At 37.7% G+C, this 15308-nt stretch overlaps 2 protein-coding genes across 2 annotated transcripts; one reads left to right on the top strand and one right to left on the bottom strand.

Annotated features, from left to right (window-relative positions):
• Positions 1 to 404: 404 nt before the first annotated feature.
• LOC306909803 (lumican) lies at positions 405 to 6295 on the bottom strand. Its single transcript, XM_079483845.1, has 4 exons — positions 6140 to 6295; positions 5109 to 5745; positions 3910 to 4227; positions 405 to 1078 (listed from the first exon to the last, which is right to left on the bottom strand). The coding sequence occupies exons 2-4, from the start codon at positions 5731 to 5733 to the stop codon at positions 927 to 929; spliced, it is 1095 nt and encodes a 364-aa protein (XP_079339971.1). The 5' UTR covers positions 5734 to 5745; positions 6140 to 6295; the 3' UTR covers positions 405 to 926.
• A 4977-nt stretch (positions 6296 to 11272) lies between these two features.
• fmoda (fibromodulin a) lies at positions 11273 to 14563 on the top strand. Its single transcript, XM_079483378.1, has 3 exons — positions 11273 to 11324; positions 12065 to 12970; positions 13678 to 14563. The coding sequence occupies exons 2-3, from the start codon at positions 12085 to 12087 to the stop codon at positions 13827 to 13829; spliced, it is 1038 nt and encodes a 345-aa protein (XP_079339504.1). The 5' UTR covers positions 11273 to 11324; positions 12065 to 12084; the 3' UTR covers positions 13830 to 14563.
• Positions 14564 to 15308: the final 745 nt, after the last annotated feature.

Here is a 15308-nt window from a genome sequence, read left to right as displayed (position 1 = left end):
ACATCTATATCTCTATAGTTCCAAACCAATTTGTGGTGAACATAGGATGTTTGAAGACGTTGACATCTTTTCTCAAATTATTTTTCTGTCTACACATACCAACAGTCATATTTATTTTATGTTCTTATCATCTGTACTAAACTGGAAAACATTGTGGTTTTTTATTACAATGATTAGATGTTGTTTTTTTCTAGGAATGTTCAAACTTGAAAATACTCAAGTTTTGAGTGAGAGGGTCTTCCATCTAGAAAAAACATGGGGCCAACAGAAAGACTGGTAAATTTTATGTATGTGTCATGCAGTGTTTTTGGAAATATTAATAATTGAAGATTGCCAAAATACTTGAGTCTATGTCCAAGTGTGTCCAATACTCTGACCATTGATCAATGAAAACCACCAGTAATGAATGTCTAAGCCTTGACAGCAGCATTTATTGGCAGTATTCAGATACTACAATGTACCGAAAAGAACATGCAATCATAATTTTTCAGTATAAAAAGCATTATTTTGTTACTAAAAATATTATGATTTCTAGGCCATAATAAAAAGCCTGCTGATATAACCTCCTTAAATGATTCTACACTGTAAAAAATATCCATAAGTAACAGCAATGTCCAAAATTGAATAATACATTTTATTAAGTAAAATTACACGTCATTTGTAAATTTGCTTTCAATTTCAGAAATTTGACATTTGTACTGTATTTGAAAAGTATGTCAAATTATGTCAAATAAAACGGTAAGGTTCTGTCAAATGATTCTTATTTTTTAACACTGTACCTAGTTTTAGACATTTCAATGTGTGTTCAAACAGACACAAAGCTATTGATTAATAGGAAAATAATTGGATCATTCAAATTGTTATTGCATTTTAAAGATTTAAAAAAAGATTAAAAGGTTTATTAAACAATATCTTATTTAATTAGATCAAACATAAATGTTGTGGATGACTCGTAGACAGAACACCCAATCAGACGGCAGCTTGTGATACTCCAGCATATTTCCATCCAGCCTCAGTATCTTCATACGTGAATATGACGTGGGTCCCACTGTCCTGCAGAAGCTGCTCACGTTGAACTCTGGAAGACAGAACAGATGTGTTATGTGGCTTGGTTTCTTGTGCCCAAACTGGTGAATGCTGCATTTTGTAGTTTTTAAAGGTCCAGTGTATGAAATTGATGCAAATTACAACCAACTGCTCACTCCACCCCTCATTTTCAAATCTCTGCGGTGGCTGAGACAGAACAGATGTCTACTTCTTTGCCGAAGGAGAGAACGTGTTTACGAAAACACGTTGTGTAAAGCAATTTGTCCATTTAGGGCTTCTGTAGAAACAACAGGGAGAATTCCATGTAAGGGTACCCGCCTTGTTTGTGTCATGATCCTGCCTCTCCTTGTCTTGGTTTTCGAGTCTTGTGGTAGGATCATGTCAAACCCATGTGTTTTATGTGGAGAAAGGGCATGGAATTATTTGTTTTTGCAATGCCATGCTCTCTCTCCGGTGTTGTGGCCTTTAGCCCCGCCCCCTTGTTTCTCCGCCAGCACCCCGTTAGTGTTTAATTCCCCTCACCTGCCTCGTGTAACTTCTAGTTAGTGTTTCATTCTCTTCACCTGCCCGTCACCCTCCCTTTGTGATCATCCCTTGTTAGCGTTTCCCTTTATATTGTCTTAGTCCCTTATTCCCCTTGTCGGTTCATTGAATGTATTCGCCTTAGTCTATACTGCTTACATGCCTTCGTGTTTGGGTGACCCTTGTTCCTGTTGCCAAGTTTGTGGAGTTATAGTTTATTTATTATTCTAAACCTTGTTTTGTCCCCCTTGTGGGAAGTTTGGGTTTGCCTTGTTCTGTTCATGTTTTCCCCATTGTCTTTTTATTTAATAAGTTTTATATTTAACCCTTCATCTGCTTCTGTTTGCATTCTGTCCTAATCCCTGATAGTATGTAGCTAGAAATTGCTCATTCTTAGATAAGGAAAACCCAACAGCATTACGTAAGGCCTTTATACACCTCTGCAGACAGTTATGTATATTATAGTGCATCTGTCTATAGATCCTCTAAAAAGTTACACATTGAACCTTTAAATCATCAAAAAGATTATATTGTATTTCTAATAGACACTTTAAATTACACCGTGGATTTACCAAGCAGCTCAGGTTTGTAACATTTTTCAATGCTCTACACCGAAGCCTAGAAATAATAATGTGTGAAAACAGGCACACAGCGTCTCCACCCTCACACGATTTCTTGACTTTGGAAGGAGAGGAATCAATACGTACATTCCACTGTCAAGTTATTTGTTTGTTTTCTGGTTATTAAGCTGACAGGTTCCTTAGACTTTTCCTAACTTTTTTCTCCACACTAATATAACAATCATCTGTTTTCTACGTCTCGGTAGTGGTTTATTAATAATAAACATATTATACTTCACTATGTGGCAGTCAGAATGTATTAGCTGCTAGACCACTATTCATAGCTTGAGGTTTTGTTATATGGTTCAGAAACAATGAATCCGAACCGCTGTCTGTAAGGCCGAATGTCTGCTGAAGTTCTCCCAGTAAAAAGTGTGCTGTAACTGAGCCCAATGCGCCGAGGAGGGGTGGGGGAACAGAGCGTGCTTTTAGCATATGTGGATTCCTTCTGGAGTGTTCACAGATGTTTCCAAACTTTCTTCCCTACTCTTTCCTCCCTCCATTTTCTCCCTCCTCCTCCTTCAGCTAACCTACTTTCTAAGGCAAGCCGGCCAGTGTTTTCATCAGAACGAGTGGCTTTCTGCAGTGTGAAAAACTGGTTCGGAGACTGAGAAGGGGAGAAAGAAAATGTTTTGAGGGGGGAAGTTTGTTATTCACATTTTTCATTTTTCTCATGGCCCGTCTGGGTCTCCCATTCCAAGGATTATTTAATCGGTCTGAGAACACAGTCTCTTTCTAGAACATTGATGTTTGGGACACAAACATCGTGTCCGTTCTCAGTCAAGTGTTTGAACCTGTGTTTAGAAACTGTTTACTTTCTAAATGCATGTTATTGTGAATGTTTCCTCGGGTATTCAGAATAAAACTGTGTCTTTCTCTGACGTGACTTTGCTTTTCCATGATGTCACTTTAGCTGTGCAGTCTTATGCATACTGTTGATCAATAGCCACATGGCTGTTTAACTATATTTGATCAAAATCTCATACAGTTTTAACTTCTTGAATGGAATGACCACCTTTTAAGAATCAACTCCTGATGGATAAAAGTCCTGCTCTGTATTTTCTTTTTAATTATTATATACAAATTTCTTATAATTTGTGTATGTGAATATCATAAATATTTGTATTCGCTGTGTTTTAATTTGTAATAATTTTTTTATTCTCAATGAATTATTTTGGTCTGTGTCATAGATACAAAAACCAGGAGCTACTTCAGATATGTCAACAGTACTTTTCTCGAAAATTGCCACGTGTGCTCTCAGAATTGTTGAAGACACTGATTGAATGTTTTGTTAATGTAAGCGAGAGAATAGCTAAAGCATGAAGTGTTCATTCTGTGTCTTGCCAAAATTATTCTTTCGTTCGGCACGTGTGAAACGATCGTTTGAAGTGAGAATTTTCCTGTCAAAGTGAAATCCAGCAGATGTTTCAGTGCTGTTTTACCAGTCTGGTGTTACAGAACCAGCCCCCTTTCTCACTTCACAAGATGTTAACACTGGTCCAGCAGCACTTCCAGTTTAATTATTTGATTTGATTTAAATCTTACATAAATAATCAAATCTTAAATATATTAGTTTAACATTTTTATTTGGTTGTATTCCGTTCAAACAAGCAATGTTAAAAAACATTCTTGAACAGGAAGTTCTTCTGGACCAGCGTTGTTTACAGCTTCTGAAGTGGTCTGCCTGTAAGTTACACAAACACCTCTAACATCCACTCACCTTTGATGTGGTTGACCTCCAGGTAGAGGTACAGAAGGGTTATGGGAACTGTAGGGATTTCGGTAAGCTGGTTATAGGAAAGATCCAGCTCTACCAGAGATGTGAGATTGAAGGCATCGGGTTCCAGTCCTTCGTTCCTTAGCTTGTTGTGTCCGAGCCGTAGGTATTGGAGTCGGTTGAAGCCCTGAAGACTGTCGTCGGTCAGGGCGGTCAGCGAGTTATTTGACAGGTAAAGCTGCTGGATAGATGGGGGCAGGTTTTTAGGAAACGTTTCCAGGAAGTTGTGATTGAGATCCAGTAAATTGAGGGCTCCAAGACCTGTAGAACATTGTGATACATGGACATAACAGAATTAAATTACAGTTTCGCTTGTAGTATTTATTGTTAATACAGTGTTTTTAGACGATTTTCTTTTGATAGACATGTCTGTATCTTATGCGAGAATGTTATGAAATGAGCAGGGTTCCTGCGCATTTTGGAAAAGTATGGCTTTTTTAATTGTTTTGGATTAGTATGGAAAAATTGAGAATTGAGATTCGCAGAATAGGGCAATAGTCTGGTTCTCAAATATAAATATATATTTTAAGTAAATATAAGTTAAGTATATATTTATAAGTAAAAATATATCTTTCGACCAAATCTGCTGGTGGACTGTGCGCTCCCAATTAATACGCACACATGGAGCTCAAGAAAATAGAATTTGTTTAGTTTGGGACATACATGTTTTTGGACCTCAGTATTTCTACAATCCTGCGTATGGCCCGGATTGAACGTCGTCAAATTTTTATACACGCCAAGTTAATAGTCTTTGATTCTCTTTTCATGATCATTAATGAATTATATTTCACCAATCCTTCTGTTGCTGTGGGTTGAAGGTTTACAGTTATTTAATTTGACAAATTATTAACATTGCATTAAATTGTGTGAACATGTCTTGGTTTGGTGTTCATTCATTTGTATGAGGTATAGCTACAACAGTCAACTGATTATTTGGCAAAATAATATACATGCAAACAGTTAGATTTTTAAAACCACAACTTTTCAAGATGTTAAATATGGGCTGAAAAATCTTCAATGAAGTCTATATGTTTGACTCCAGAAAATTAAGGAATATTAAAATAGAAAATGTGAAGGATCACTTTATGAGAGTGTTTTTTATTACAATGATTTGTATCATTTGATAACTATGAAAACAATACCTTTAAAGTCACCCTCCTCAATGGTCTTCAGACGATTGCCTTGTAACAGAAGTACGGTTAGGTTTCCCAGATTTTGGAAAACGCCCAAGGAGATCTTTTCAATGTGGTTATATGCAAGTCGGAGCTGCTTGAGACCTCTGGGAAGTCCAGCTGGCACTTCTGTTAAGCTATTTTTGTTTATGAAGAGATTTACCAAATTGGTCAGATTGGAGAACAATGCGTTATCAAGTTGCTCGCTCAGAAGCTGGTTGCGATCCAAGATCAGCCAACGCAGTTTGGTGGCATTGGCAAACTTTCCGGAGTCGAGAGAAGTGATGTTATTCCCCTGGAGGAAAAGGTACTGTGTACGGGCTGGAAGGCCGGTGGGGAGCTGATCAAGGCCCCTGTGCTCACAGTAAAGCGCGGTTGGCCACTGAATCGGGCAGTCGCAATCCAGGGGACAGCTTTGGGAATTTACTGCTCGAAACCATCCTGGTTCCATCCGATCTTTTAAATTCAACACACTTGGCTCTCCCAAAAAACGATTTATCCAGAGGGGCACACCTCCATAGTCATCCAAATCCACTGTGGAGGCCCAAACTGGCCCACACACAGAAATAACCAGAAGAATTGACCTGATATCCATTCGTCTGCCTGCCTGAATTAAACAAAAACAGTCTATGATGACATCATGATGCTCAGTTTATTATTGAAACTGCTAAGGAGTTGGTTTGTCATCTTGCAGTGTATAAAAGCTCCCACACGTGCTGTTTAGACAATAATAATTCAAGTTTGAAAATGCTTTTTAAACCTAGCCAGAACTGCAGCAATGCCAAGATGATCTAACAGTATATAATTGCTGATTTTATCTGTTAATAACAGGTTACCTGTTGAATGTTTCACATCAAAAATGTACATTACTTGCACTTATGCTATGTAACCGTTATGCTTGTTTGTGCCCTAAAAGTTCAACAGAGTTGTTGAATAAAATACAAGAGGCTATACTGCTCACAATGAAACATCTTTATCATATGTAAAAGGAATGTGCATACCTTTCTTCTTCCACAGACAGTTTTAGTTAGCAGCGTCTGGAGCGGCAGATTTGTCGAGACGATCCGTATTGCAGTTTACACAGGAAACTGCATGGTGTCTGTGGAGATAACCTGAGGAGTTTTACCCAGCTACTGCAACATTCCTCACTCAGCAATGGCCAATGCCCCAGTGCTTTTCTTCACTTTCCATTCATACACTTACTCAAACTCGTTTTTTTCCAACTCGGAAGCTTATGGTTGAAGTCTCACCACACTGGAAACATTTGTTCGAAACATGTGTGCTGGCAATGTAAAAGGGTAATCTTTACAGACAATGCTGTTGTGATTTAAGCCCTATTCATCTTAAAGGAATAGTTAACCCAAAAATGAAAAGTTTGAACTGTATGTCTATGAAAGGGGAATAAAATCATGTTTGTAGTCACAATGTTGATAACCGAACAACGGTGGTACCCATTCACTTCACTTCTAATGAATGGGCACTAAACCAATGCAAGTGAATAAGTACCACTATTGTTCGTTTACCAACATTCTTCCAAATATCTTTAGTGTTCTGCAGAAGAAAGTAAGTCTTGATTTGAAATGGCAAGAAGGTGAGTAAATTATATTTTCATTTTTGGGTCAACTATCCATGTTAAATGCACACAAAATAATGTCCTTAACATGTATTAAGACTTACTTGAAAGACTTACGTAGTTACATGAACAGCCCCCAGGATGCTAACCGATGACCTGTAATTGCACGTCATTGAGTCCGTGAGAAAGGGTTGTATGTTTGACTGTGTATTTTGTAGCGGCAAACATGCTCCGTAACATCTAAAGAGAGAGCTTGATTACAGTTACACATCTGGAGTGTGCCTGGGGAGCCAAACAGACCCTGTTCGTCTGAATGTGTGTGATACAGGATGAAACCGAGAGGAGAGAAAAGGAAAGGAGGAGAGAGAACACTTCAGAGTTTTAGTCATGACACTTTAAAGCCCCTCCATGGTGATGACGCAATGTTTTGGTCTATGGAGGTTTGATGTCAGACTGCCCCCTAGCACTGAAAAGAACCATAACAATCACAAAACCACGTTCTGTGAAAAGCTGTCTTTTAATTTAGTGGAATATATATATGTATATATATATATATATATATATTATTTTTTAAATATTTAGAAATATGAAATTTACAGTAAAAGTGTTATTGAGATACACAGGTGTCCTTTAAAACCACAGCTGTTCCACTATGTAAAAGGACTTTTGACGGTTTACTTAGAAAAAAGTTGATAAACTGTTTTCTTTAAAAAATATATGATATTCGGTAAGCTATAGTTGTGAGAGTGGGTTGTAGAGTTTGCATCATATACAGTGGATTCATATATTGACTTTACAATTTTACAAAATTTAAAACATGTTCCTGGAGCCCTTTGAGATCTTTTCGAAGGCAAGACAGGTAACTTTTCATAAACACTGACTTCACTCTAAAAGTATTACTTTTAGACTGGACTGTTTTTGAAGGGGATGTCTGTGTTATTTTGTTCCCTTGAAACCTCGGATTGTGCCATTGGCTGCTGAATTTATTTTCCACATAAACAGAAGGAACTTAAGATCCTTCAGTAGTTTTTTTTATTTTACTTTGGGACCTGACAGGCAGTGCTGACCTTCATCAACAACAAAATCAACCCTTTTAGACATGTTAGTTTTGCTGTTTCATTTCATTATTGCTGTTACAGATCCTATACTGCAGATATGGACCTATAGAGTTACATCTTAAGGGAACAGTTCACCCAAAAATAAACATTCTGTCAGCAGTTACTCACCCTCATGCTGTTCCAAATCTCTATAAATCTCATTATTCTGATGAACACAGATGATATAATTGGCAGAACGGCAGCAATTTTAAGTTCTCGCGCACCATTGACTATAATAGTAAGGAAATATAAAAAAAGTAGTTAAAGGTGCCTCAGAACTGTTTGCTTTCCTACATTCTTCAAAATATCTTCTTTTGAGTTCAGCAGAACAAAGAAATGTATAGAGATTTATTGGATCAACTTGACGGTGAGTAAATGGTGACAGAATTTTCTTTTTTTTTAACCTATCCCTTTAAGCATCTGGATCTCATTCAGCATATTCCCCCTCTATTCCCGTGTTCTTAATTTCCAGAAACTGCTTCAGCCTTCATTCTGTCTCAGTCAGCATAAATTCTTCCAGCCGAACACTGCGTACATTACATGTGTTTTGTTTTTGCATTTTTATGAGCATATGCTGATGTCGCATGTCCTGTTTCTCTCTTGGCACATTATGACTGAGCGCTTTGTGCCACTTTTGTGGTTTAACGTCTGCGGCAGCAACCTTGCCAAGTCATGCGTACATAACAGGAAGCATAGAGAAGATTGTTTTGCCAGATCCTCCTGAAAATATATTGGCTTGTATGTACAAGGGACTGTATGTACATCTTTTGTTTTTGCTCTTCACTGCATGTATCATTTTGATAGCTCTAGTATTATCAAGCTTATTGATAAGATCCGGCCAGAGTATTTCTTGGTGAGATCATCTGACTTTGAATGCAAGTCATGTCTTAGCTCACATGTTTTTCCCTATACTGATAACTAGAGGGAGCTGTATCTCTATCATCACTACAAAAGGAGTGTTTTCTGATAAAACATTGCATACTACAGTTAGATCGATTAAAACTGTCTTCTGTCAGGATCACTACCGTCAAAGATTTAAACGGTAGCAATATTTAAGGTTGGCAGAATTAAACTGTTCTTTTCAAACTTTCTGCCCATTCATGCACCCTTGCACAGGAGTGCAGCAATAATAATATCCCCCGACTTGGTGGACCCTTGCGCAACATTGATATGCAAAATGTATATACTTAAAGGACATCATCAGTCAGATGAGGATGGCGGTGTTTTTTTTTAGCGTGGCATGATTAGAAAAGCTATAAGAAGGCAACTTAAATAGGACAAAGCCTAGGAGAACCACACGGATCCAGCTTTTTTGGGAGCCTTCAACCACTATTTTTTTAAACTGGGTCCTATAGTGGATAAATCTGAAAAAGCTCACCCTATGCGTTAATTTTCTAAAACCATGATGTCATCACCGCAGCGTGCAAAGTTTATGCTGATCCAATGATCCAAAATTTCTTCTCCGTTTTTAGTGCATCTCTGTGGCATATACTGATTTGGCATGTATACTACATCGTTTTGAGTCGGTTTAGCGGTTTTGTGCGTATGCAGATATTTCTTGAGACGATGCCATGAATCGTGTGGATGTGGCCTAGTATGTGTTGTTTCACTATTGGTTGACACTATTAGCTGCAGCTGATCTGCTGAGCAAGCCTGACAAACGTGCCTGCCAGAACATACACTGTACGCTTTACTGTATATACATCGCTACAATATTTTACTGATGGGCCATTAGAATGTATAATCTGTAGTCTTCTAGGCACAAGTGGATTGGTTGGACACATACTCATTTATTAGTCAATTATTTTCCTTTAAAAAATAAAGATAACAAAGCATTCATGATCTTTGGCAAAATGTTCTACAGCCCACTGATCACTGATGCTTTCTGTCTTTATTTACAGACGGGACAGTCACTAAAGATAATGTGAGACAACATGTCTCACAGTGATTCAAGTCACCTGTGTTGTTTGACCTCTTTGCCTCAAATCACAAATCACACTAAAGTTCAAAGAGCTTCGGTCTCATACGTGAAGAGATCAGTAGGAGAGGCGACAAGGATGTCGGGAATGTAAAGCGTTTCCTGATGCTGAGTTCATCTCCCTCTGGGATTAGCCCCAGTGCATTCTGGGCATTAGGTTTGGGTAGAAAGTAATAAAGTGACCAACCAATGTGACTGGAATATAAAAACATTGACCAGATCTACATCAAACTGCAAATTGTATTATTTGTAATAAATTAACTGAATTGAGTAAAATCAACTTTTTTGATTTGATTATCTACACTTCTCTGTTTATCTACAAAAGCTTATTGACATTCTATTTACAGTTTTTAAGCATTTTTTTCTCATTGACCACTAATCTCAAAGGAGTAGTTCACATGCAAATTTGTCCCCATTGACTTTCCATTCAGGAATAAAAATGTAAAGTCAATGGGGGCAAATTCTGAAGTGTACTATTCCTTTAAATTGCATTCAATTACGCTATTACTTAAACTGCATTTGGACGATTGTTTATATGCTTTAATGAAGTTTCTGTTTAACTTTAAAGCAGGCCAAATTGGGATAATTACCTAAAAGTTGAACTACAGCGTTTGCTCACTACAACTCAGCCATTTATGAATTTGATGTGCATCATTCCTGGACATCTTCAGAAAATAAATAAAAATGTTGACATCCCCTAAGACCTGTAGCTGTAATGGTATATTCAGGCCTGAACCTGGAGCTGTCAGATCATGTAACCGCCAGACTTTATGTCTTGTCCGAAGCACAGCACCTCTAGCACATGACAGATCTACTTACCTTAAACCAGCTGGCTCCAAGCAGGCATCCAAGATCACAAAGAAAAGCTTCTCCGGAGATAGAAGACCCTGGCATTCATCACGACGAGTGCCTGGAGATACATGGACAGAAGATAAACAGCTGAAATGAGAGGTTTTTTCTGTTGTTTACTACATGTACTATTGGTTGAGTGAAGACCAATCAAATTCAGTTTTTAACAGATACTTTTTTTTAATTTACATTTTTACCCCGCAAACGTTTAAAAAAAGAAAGCATTAAAAGTTACCACATTCAACGTTTTTTCTTTTCTAATAGAAATGATCTGGTACTGGCACATCTTAGCCAGGCAATGAAAAAAGCTGTACTGTAACTCAAGCTTGTCTCTTGGATGGACCTAAAGAAGACTCTGTATAAGTTGTTTGTACATCCCCTGATGCCCTGTTGTGTTGATAGGTCTGTCTCATGATGAGGGACACTTTCTCCTTGATGAGAAAACCTTGATGTTTGCAGAAGCAGATGTCCTTAACATGTTCCACAGCTGGGAGTGATCGAGACATTCAGCGCTGGTGAAAAATGGACTTGAGATTGAGAGAAGAAAGTCCTCTGTAATTGGATGGGGTTTCAGTGGGGGCTTTTGGAGGGTGGAGGAAAAATGCTTGCAGGGGAGAGAGGGTATAGTTGCAGACTTTGCCAAACCAACTCCATATTTCTACAGAGAGTCGCAGTGGACAAAGAAACGGGTAGGTGTGATAGCCAAATCTTTAATGGGCGATTTGGATAATGTTGGATTTTATAATTTACTTGTTTGTTTTTGAAATATTGCATCTTGCACCATTTGGAGATTTTGGAAAGTTGAAAAGTTGAGAGGAAAAGCTCATGTCTTTGCGGTGAAGGTTTTGAGTCTTTATATAACACTGCTCTCTTTCTACACAAATGATTTCTTTTTTATACTATTTATACTGTTCTTTTGTTTCATAATGTGTAAGGGACCATTCCCCGTTCCTCTTCTAATGTCTGTTTCTATTGAATCTATTCTTTCAATTCTTCATGGCTTGTCTCAGTTGGTTTGTCTTAATCGATTTTGGGCCCATAATAGCTGTTCAGACTTGCTCAATTTCAGGGAGTTTTGAACATTTCTCAGTTGGTTTAAGGCATTTTTTGAAGTTATTAAAGGGATAGTTAAATAAACAATAAATTCTGTCATCATGTATTAACCATCATGTTTTTCAAAACCTGTACACGATTATTTTGAGAAATGTCTCCCAAAAGAAGTGGTTTTGTGTTTAGTCTGTGGAACTCAATGGGGTCCAATATTGTTCGGTTACCAACATACCTCAAAATATCTTCTTTTGTGTTCTGCAGAAGAAGAAAAGTCATACGGGTTTAGAATTACATGTGGTTGGATGAACGATGACAGAATTTTCATATTCCCTTCCCCATTAGAAATCCATAAATATTAAAGTTGTACATCTGTCTATAGAGTCTCCTCTCTCTGTGACAATGAGGCTAATTGCTCTCCTGTTGGCATTGGGACTTGTGAACTTCACGCTGGCTCAGAACAGAGATCCCTTACATTGGCTTGCCTCTTTGCACAGTCGTGGTTATGCCTCTCTTCAAGCCGACAACACCGGTGGAGAATGTCCAGAGGAGTGTGACTGCCCTCCAACCTTCCCAGTGGCCATGTACTGTGACAACCGCGACATGAAAAAAATGCCTTACATCCCGTCGCGGATGAAGTATGTGTACCTGCAGCACAATCAGATCACCTCTGTCCCAGACAAAGCTTTCGGTAATGCCACCAACCTGGTGTGGATTATGCTGCACGAGAACCATATCAACTCTGTGGGCAAGAATGCGTTTTCTAAACTGGCCAACTTGGATCGTCTGTACCTGAGCAACAACAACCTAACTGAAGTGCCGTCCAACCTACCCAGCTCCCTGCGTGACCTCCGTCTCAATCACAACAGCATCGCCAAAGTGTCCCCCAGTGCTTTTGAGGGGATGGAGAATTTGACCTTTCTTCTGCTCCATGACAACGGCCTTCAGGAAATCAGCGGGGGCTTGAAAGGCCTCAAGTCTTTAACTCTGCTGGACGTGAGCAGTAATCAGCTGAAGAAGGTTCCAGATGGTCTTCCCGAGATGCTTCACCAACTCTACCTTGAGTCAAATTCAATTGAGGCAATCCCTGCTGACTTTCTCAGCCAATTCACCAACCTGCAGTACGTCCGGTTCTCTCACAATGCGCTCACAGACAAAGGCATCCCCCAAAACACCTTTAACAACAGCGGACTGGTGGAGCTCGATTTGTCTTTTAACAAGCTGGAGAGAATTCCTGTTGTTAGTAGCAGTCTGGAGCATCTCTATCTCCAGGCAAATCACATCAAAGGTACAGTTTAACTTTGACATATTTAGGATGTTTAAAACACTGGTGTAAGAAGGTCAGATTATTTTGCTTCATTTGTTAAAGGTTCAATGTGGGTTTTTTTTGGAGGTCCTAGAAATGCAATATAATATACAAAGCTGTCTTCAGGGGTGTGTAAAGACCTTACATAATGAAGCTTTCTACATAAACCGCGGGTCCCCATGCGTGGAATTCACCATATTGGTTCCTTCAAGTATCTGTAAATATTCGTAAATATTTTTTAACGTTTTATGATATATTTTCACTTGAGTACATTTAAACTCTTACTTAAAATTCATACTTTTGTTTGTTCGTCTATTCTGTATTAAAAGGTACATTTTTGAGTAAAAATACTTGAGTAAAAGGAATAAAGAATGTTTTTTTACTGTGCATACGTATTAAAGATCATAAAGAACATGCATTTAAGAAATGTTACTAGAAAAGTATAAACACTCTAATAAAGTCCATATGTGCTTGAGAGTTAAATGTTCAAGCACGGTCCCTCTTCGCATTTAAGATCTTTAGAATAATTACTTTAGAAGAAAATTACTTTAACAACAAAAACAGAGCAAAATTTAACAAAAATATATTAAGATTAACGTTTAAAACAAGAAGTTTAGTTCTCTTAAATTCACATAGAGTGGCCCCTAACAAAAATGTTAAAATTGTGAATGTATCTTTTTCTCTTTTAGAGTTTACATTGGGAAGTTTCTGCAGTGTGGTGGACATTATGAACTTTTCCAAGCTGAAAGTTCTGCGGCTGGAGGGAAATGAAATCAGTGCTGGAGACATGCCCCCTGAAGCTGCCCTGTGCCTTCGCCTTGCTTCTGACATTGCCGTGTGATGTCACGTGTCATCCAGAAGGGGGCACTACTGTGTTGCTCTATCATTTAATATCTCAAAGTGGCATGACATTGCTTTGAGGTGCATTTAATGACACTGCTTTGAGGTTTCTTTTTAAGGTGAATTTAAAGTGCTTCAGAATTTTGTATAAGATGAATGTCATTTCCTGTGGACTTCGAAGGGACACACAAATTCTAAAATGGGGATACATTTATATTGAGAGATTAAGAGATTTAGAAGGAAATTGAAATCCACTATAAAGGTATGCAAAGCCTGTTTATTTTCATTTTAGCCATTCAAATATTATTTTTTGTAAGTTTATAAGACGACAAGCACTTCAATGGAAATTGCAGTCTGCTTTACATTTTATTTACTGTAGGTGTTTACAGCGTCGGTTCAGATCTGTTCAGGAAACCATCTTGAACAGTTCTGTGAGTATTTATTCTACCTATGAAGCAGAAGTAGGAACTGAACACAGAAGGTCTTTACTTGACTAACTGATTCTATAATGTTATCTAATTAAAAAAAAGCAAGAATTTGTCTGCTTCTCGTTGTTTTAAAACCAATGCCATTTAAAATGTGTAATCTCTATTCTAAACATGTGAAAAAGATAAACACTGAATTGTTTTTTATAATCAGTTTAATGCATGTTGTATGTTAAAAGCCTAATGTCCCGGTGTTTAAATATACCTGAAGATCTTTCATGTGCCTCAATAAAGCTTACATTTTATTTTCTGAAACGCCTTTTTGTGAACAAAACAAATCATGTATCTCACAAGAACAGACATATCATGGTACCTCCATCCTTATATTAATTTCAATTTCATCTCAATGTGTCCTGAAAAATCAGCACATGCTACAAATACATTCTGATTCTTACATGAAGAACATTCTTCTGAGAGCAAGGAGTCAAGGAAATAACCTTCATGAACAGGTTTGCAGTTTAGAAAGTGTAACTTTCGTGCTCTCCTAAATTATGACATCAATCAGTTACCTATTAATGTAACACATTTTGCAAGTTTTCTAAGAAAACACAATCATGTGTTTTAACAGCCTGCAGTTATTTATACACCACACATCACTCATCACGTGTGGAAACATGTTTATGCGACTTGTGACTGTGATTATGACATCCTAGTGTGACATGTGAATAATTATGTTAACAACTTATAACTGCATATTAGGTGTGTCATCCCACAGGAGTTAAAAATGTAAACAACAAGTGACACTGACAATTCCAACTTCACTCCCTTTATTGGTAATACAGTATCCACTCATTCATGAGCTAATTGATGTGGACAACAAATAATTGTGCAAATCCTTGTAAGGGGGCTGTTACTTTCTATAAAAGGTCACAAGGACTTGCATTAGGAACAGTGTTCGAAATGTAATTCAAAGAATTAATTTTTATAAAAGTATGACTGCTAAGTAGACTACATAGTTACCTAAACAGAAGATATCAAACACATTACAATACCCC

Source organism: Barbatula barbatula (genome assembly GCF_947034865.1).
Source record: "Barbatula barbatula genome assembly, chromosome: 20".
In the NCBI taxonomy this organism is placed as follows: Eukaryota; Metazoa; Chordata; class Actinopteri; order Cypriniformes; family Nemacheilidae; genus Barbatula; species Barbatula barbatula.
The sequence above is the reverse complement of the archived record's forward strand: the minus strand, read 5'-3'. Positions and strand labels throughout refer to the sequence as shown.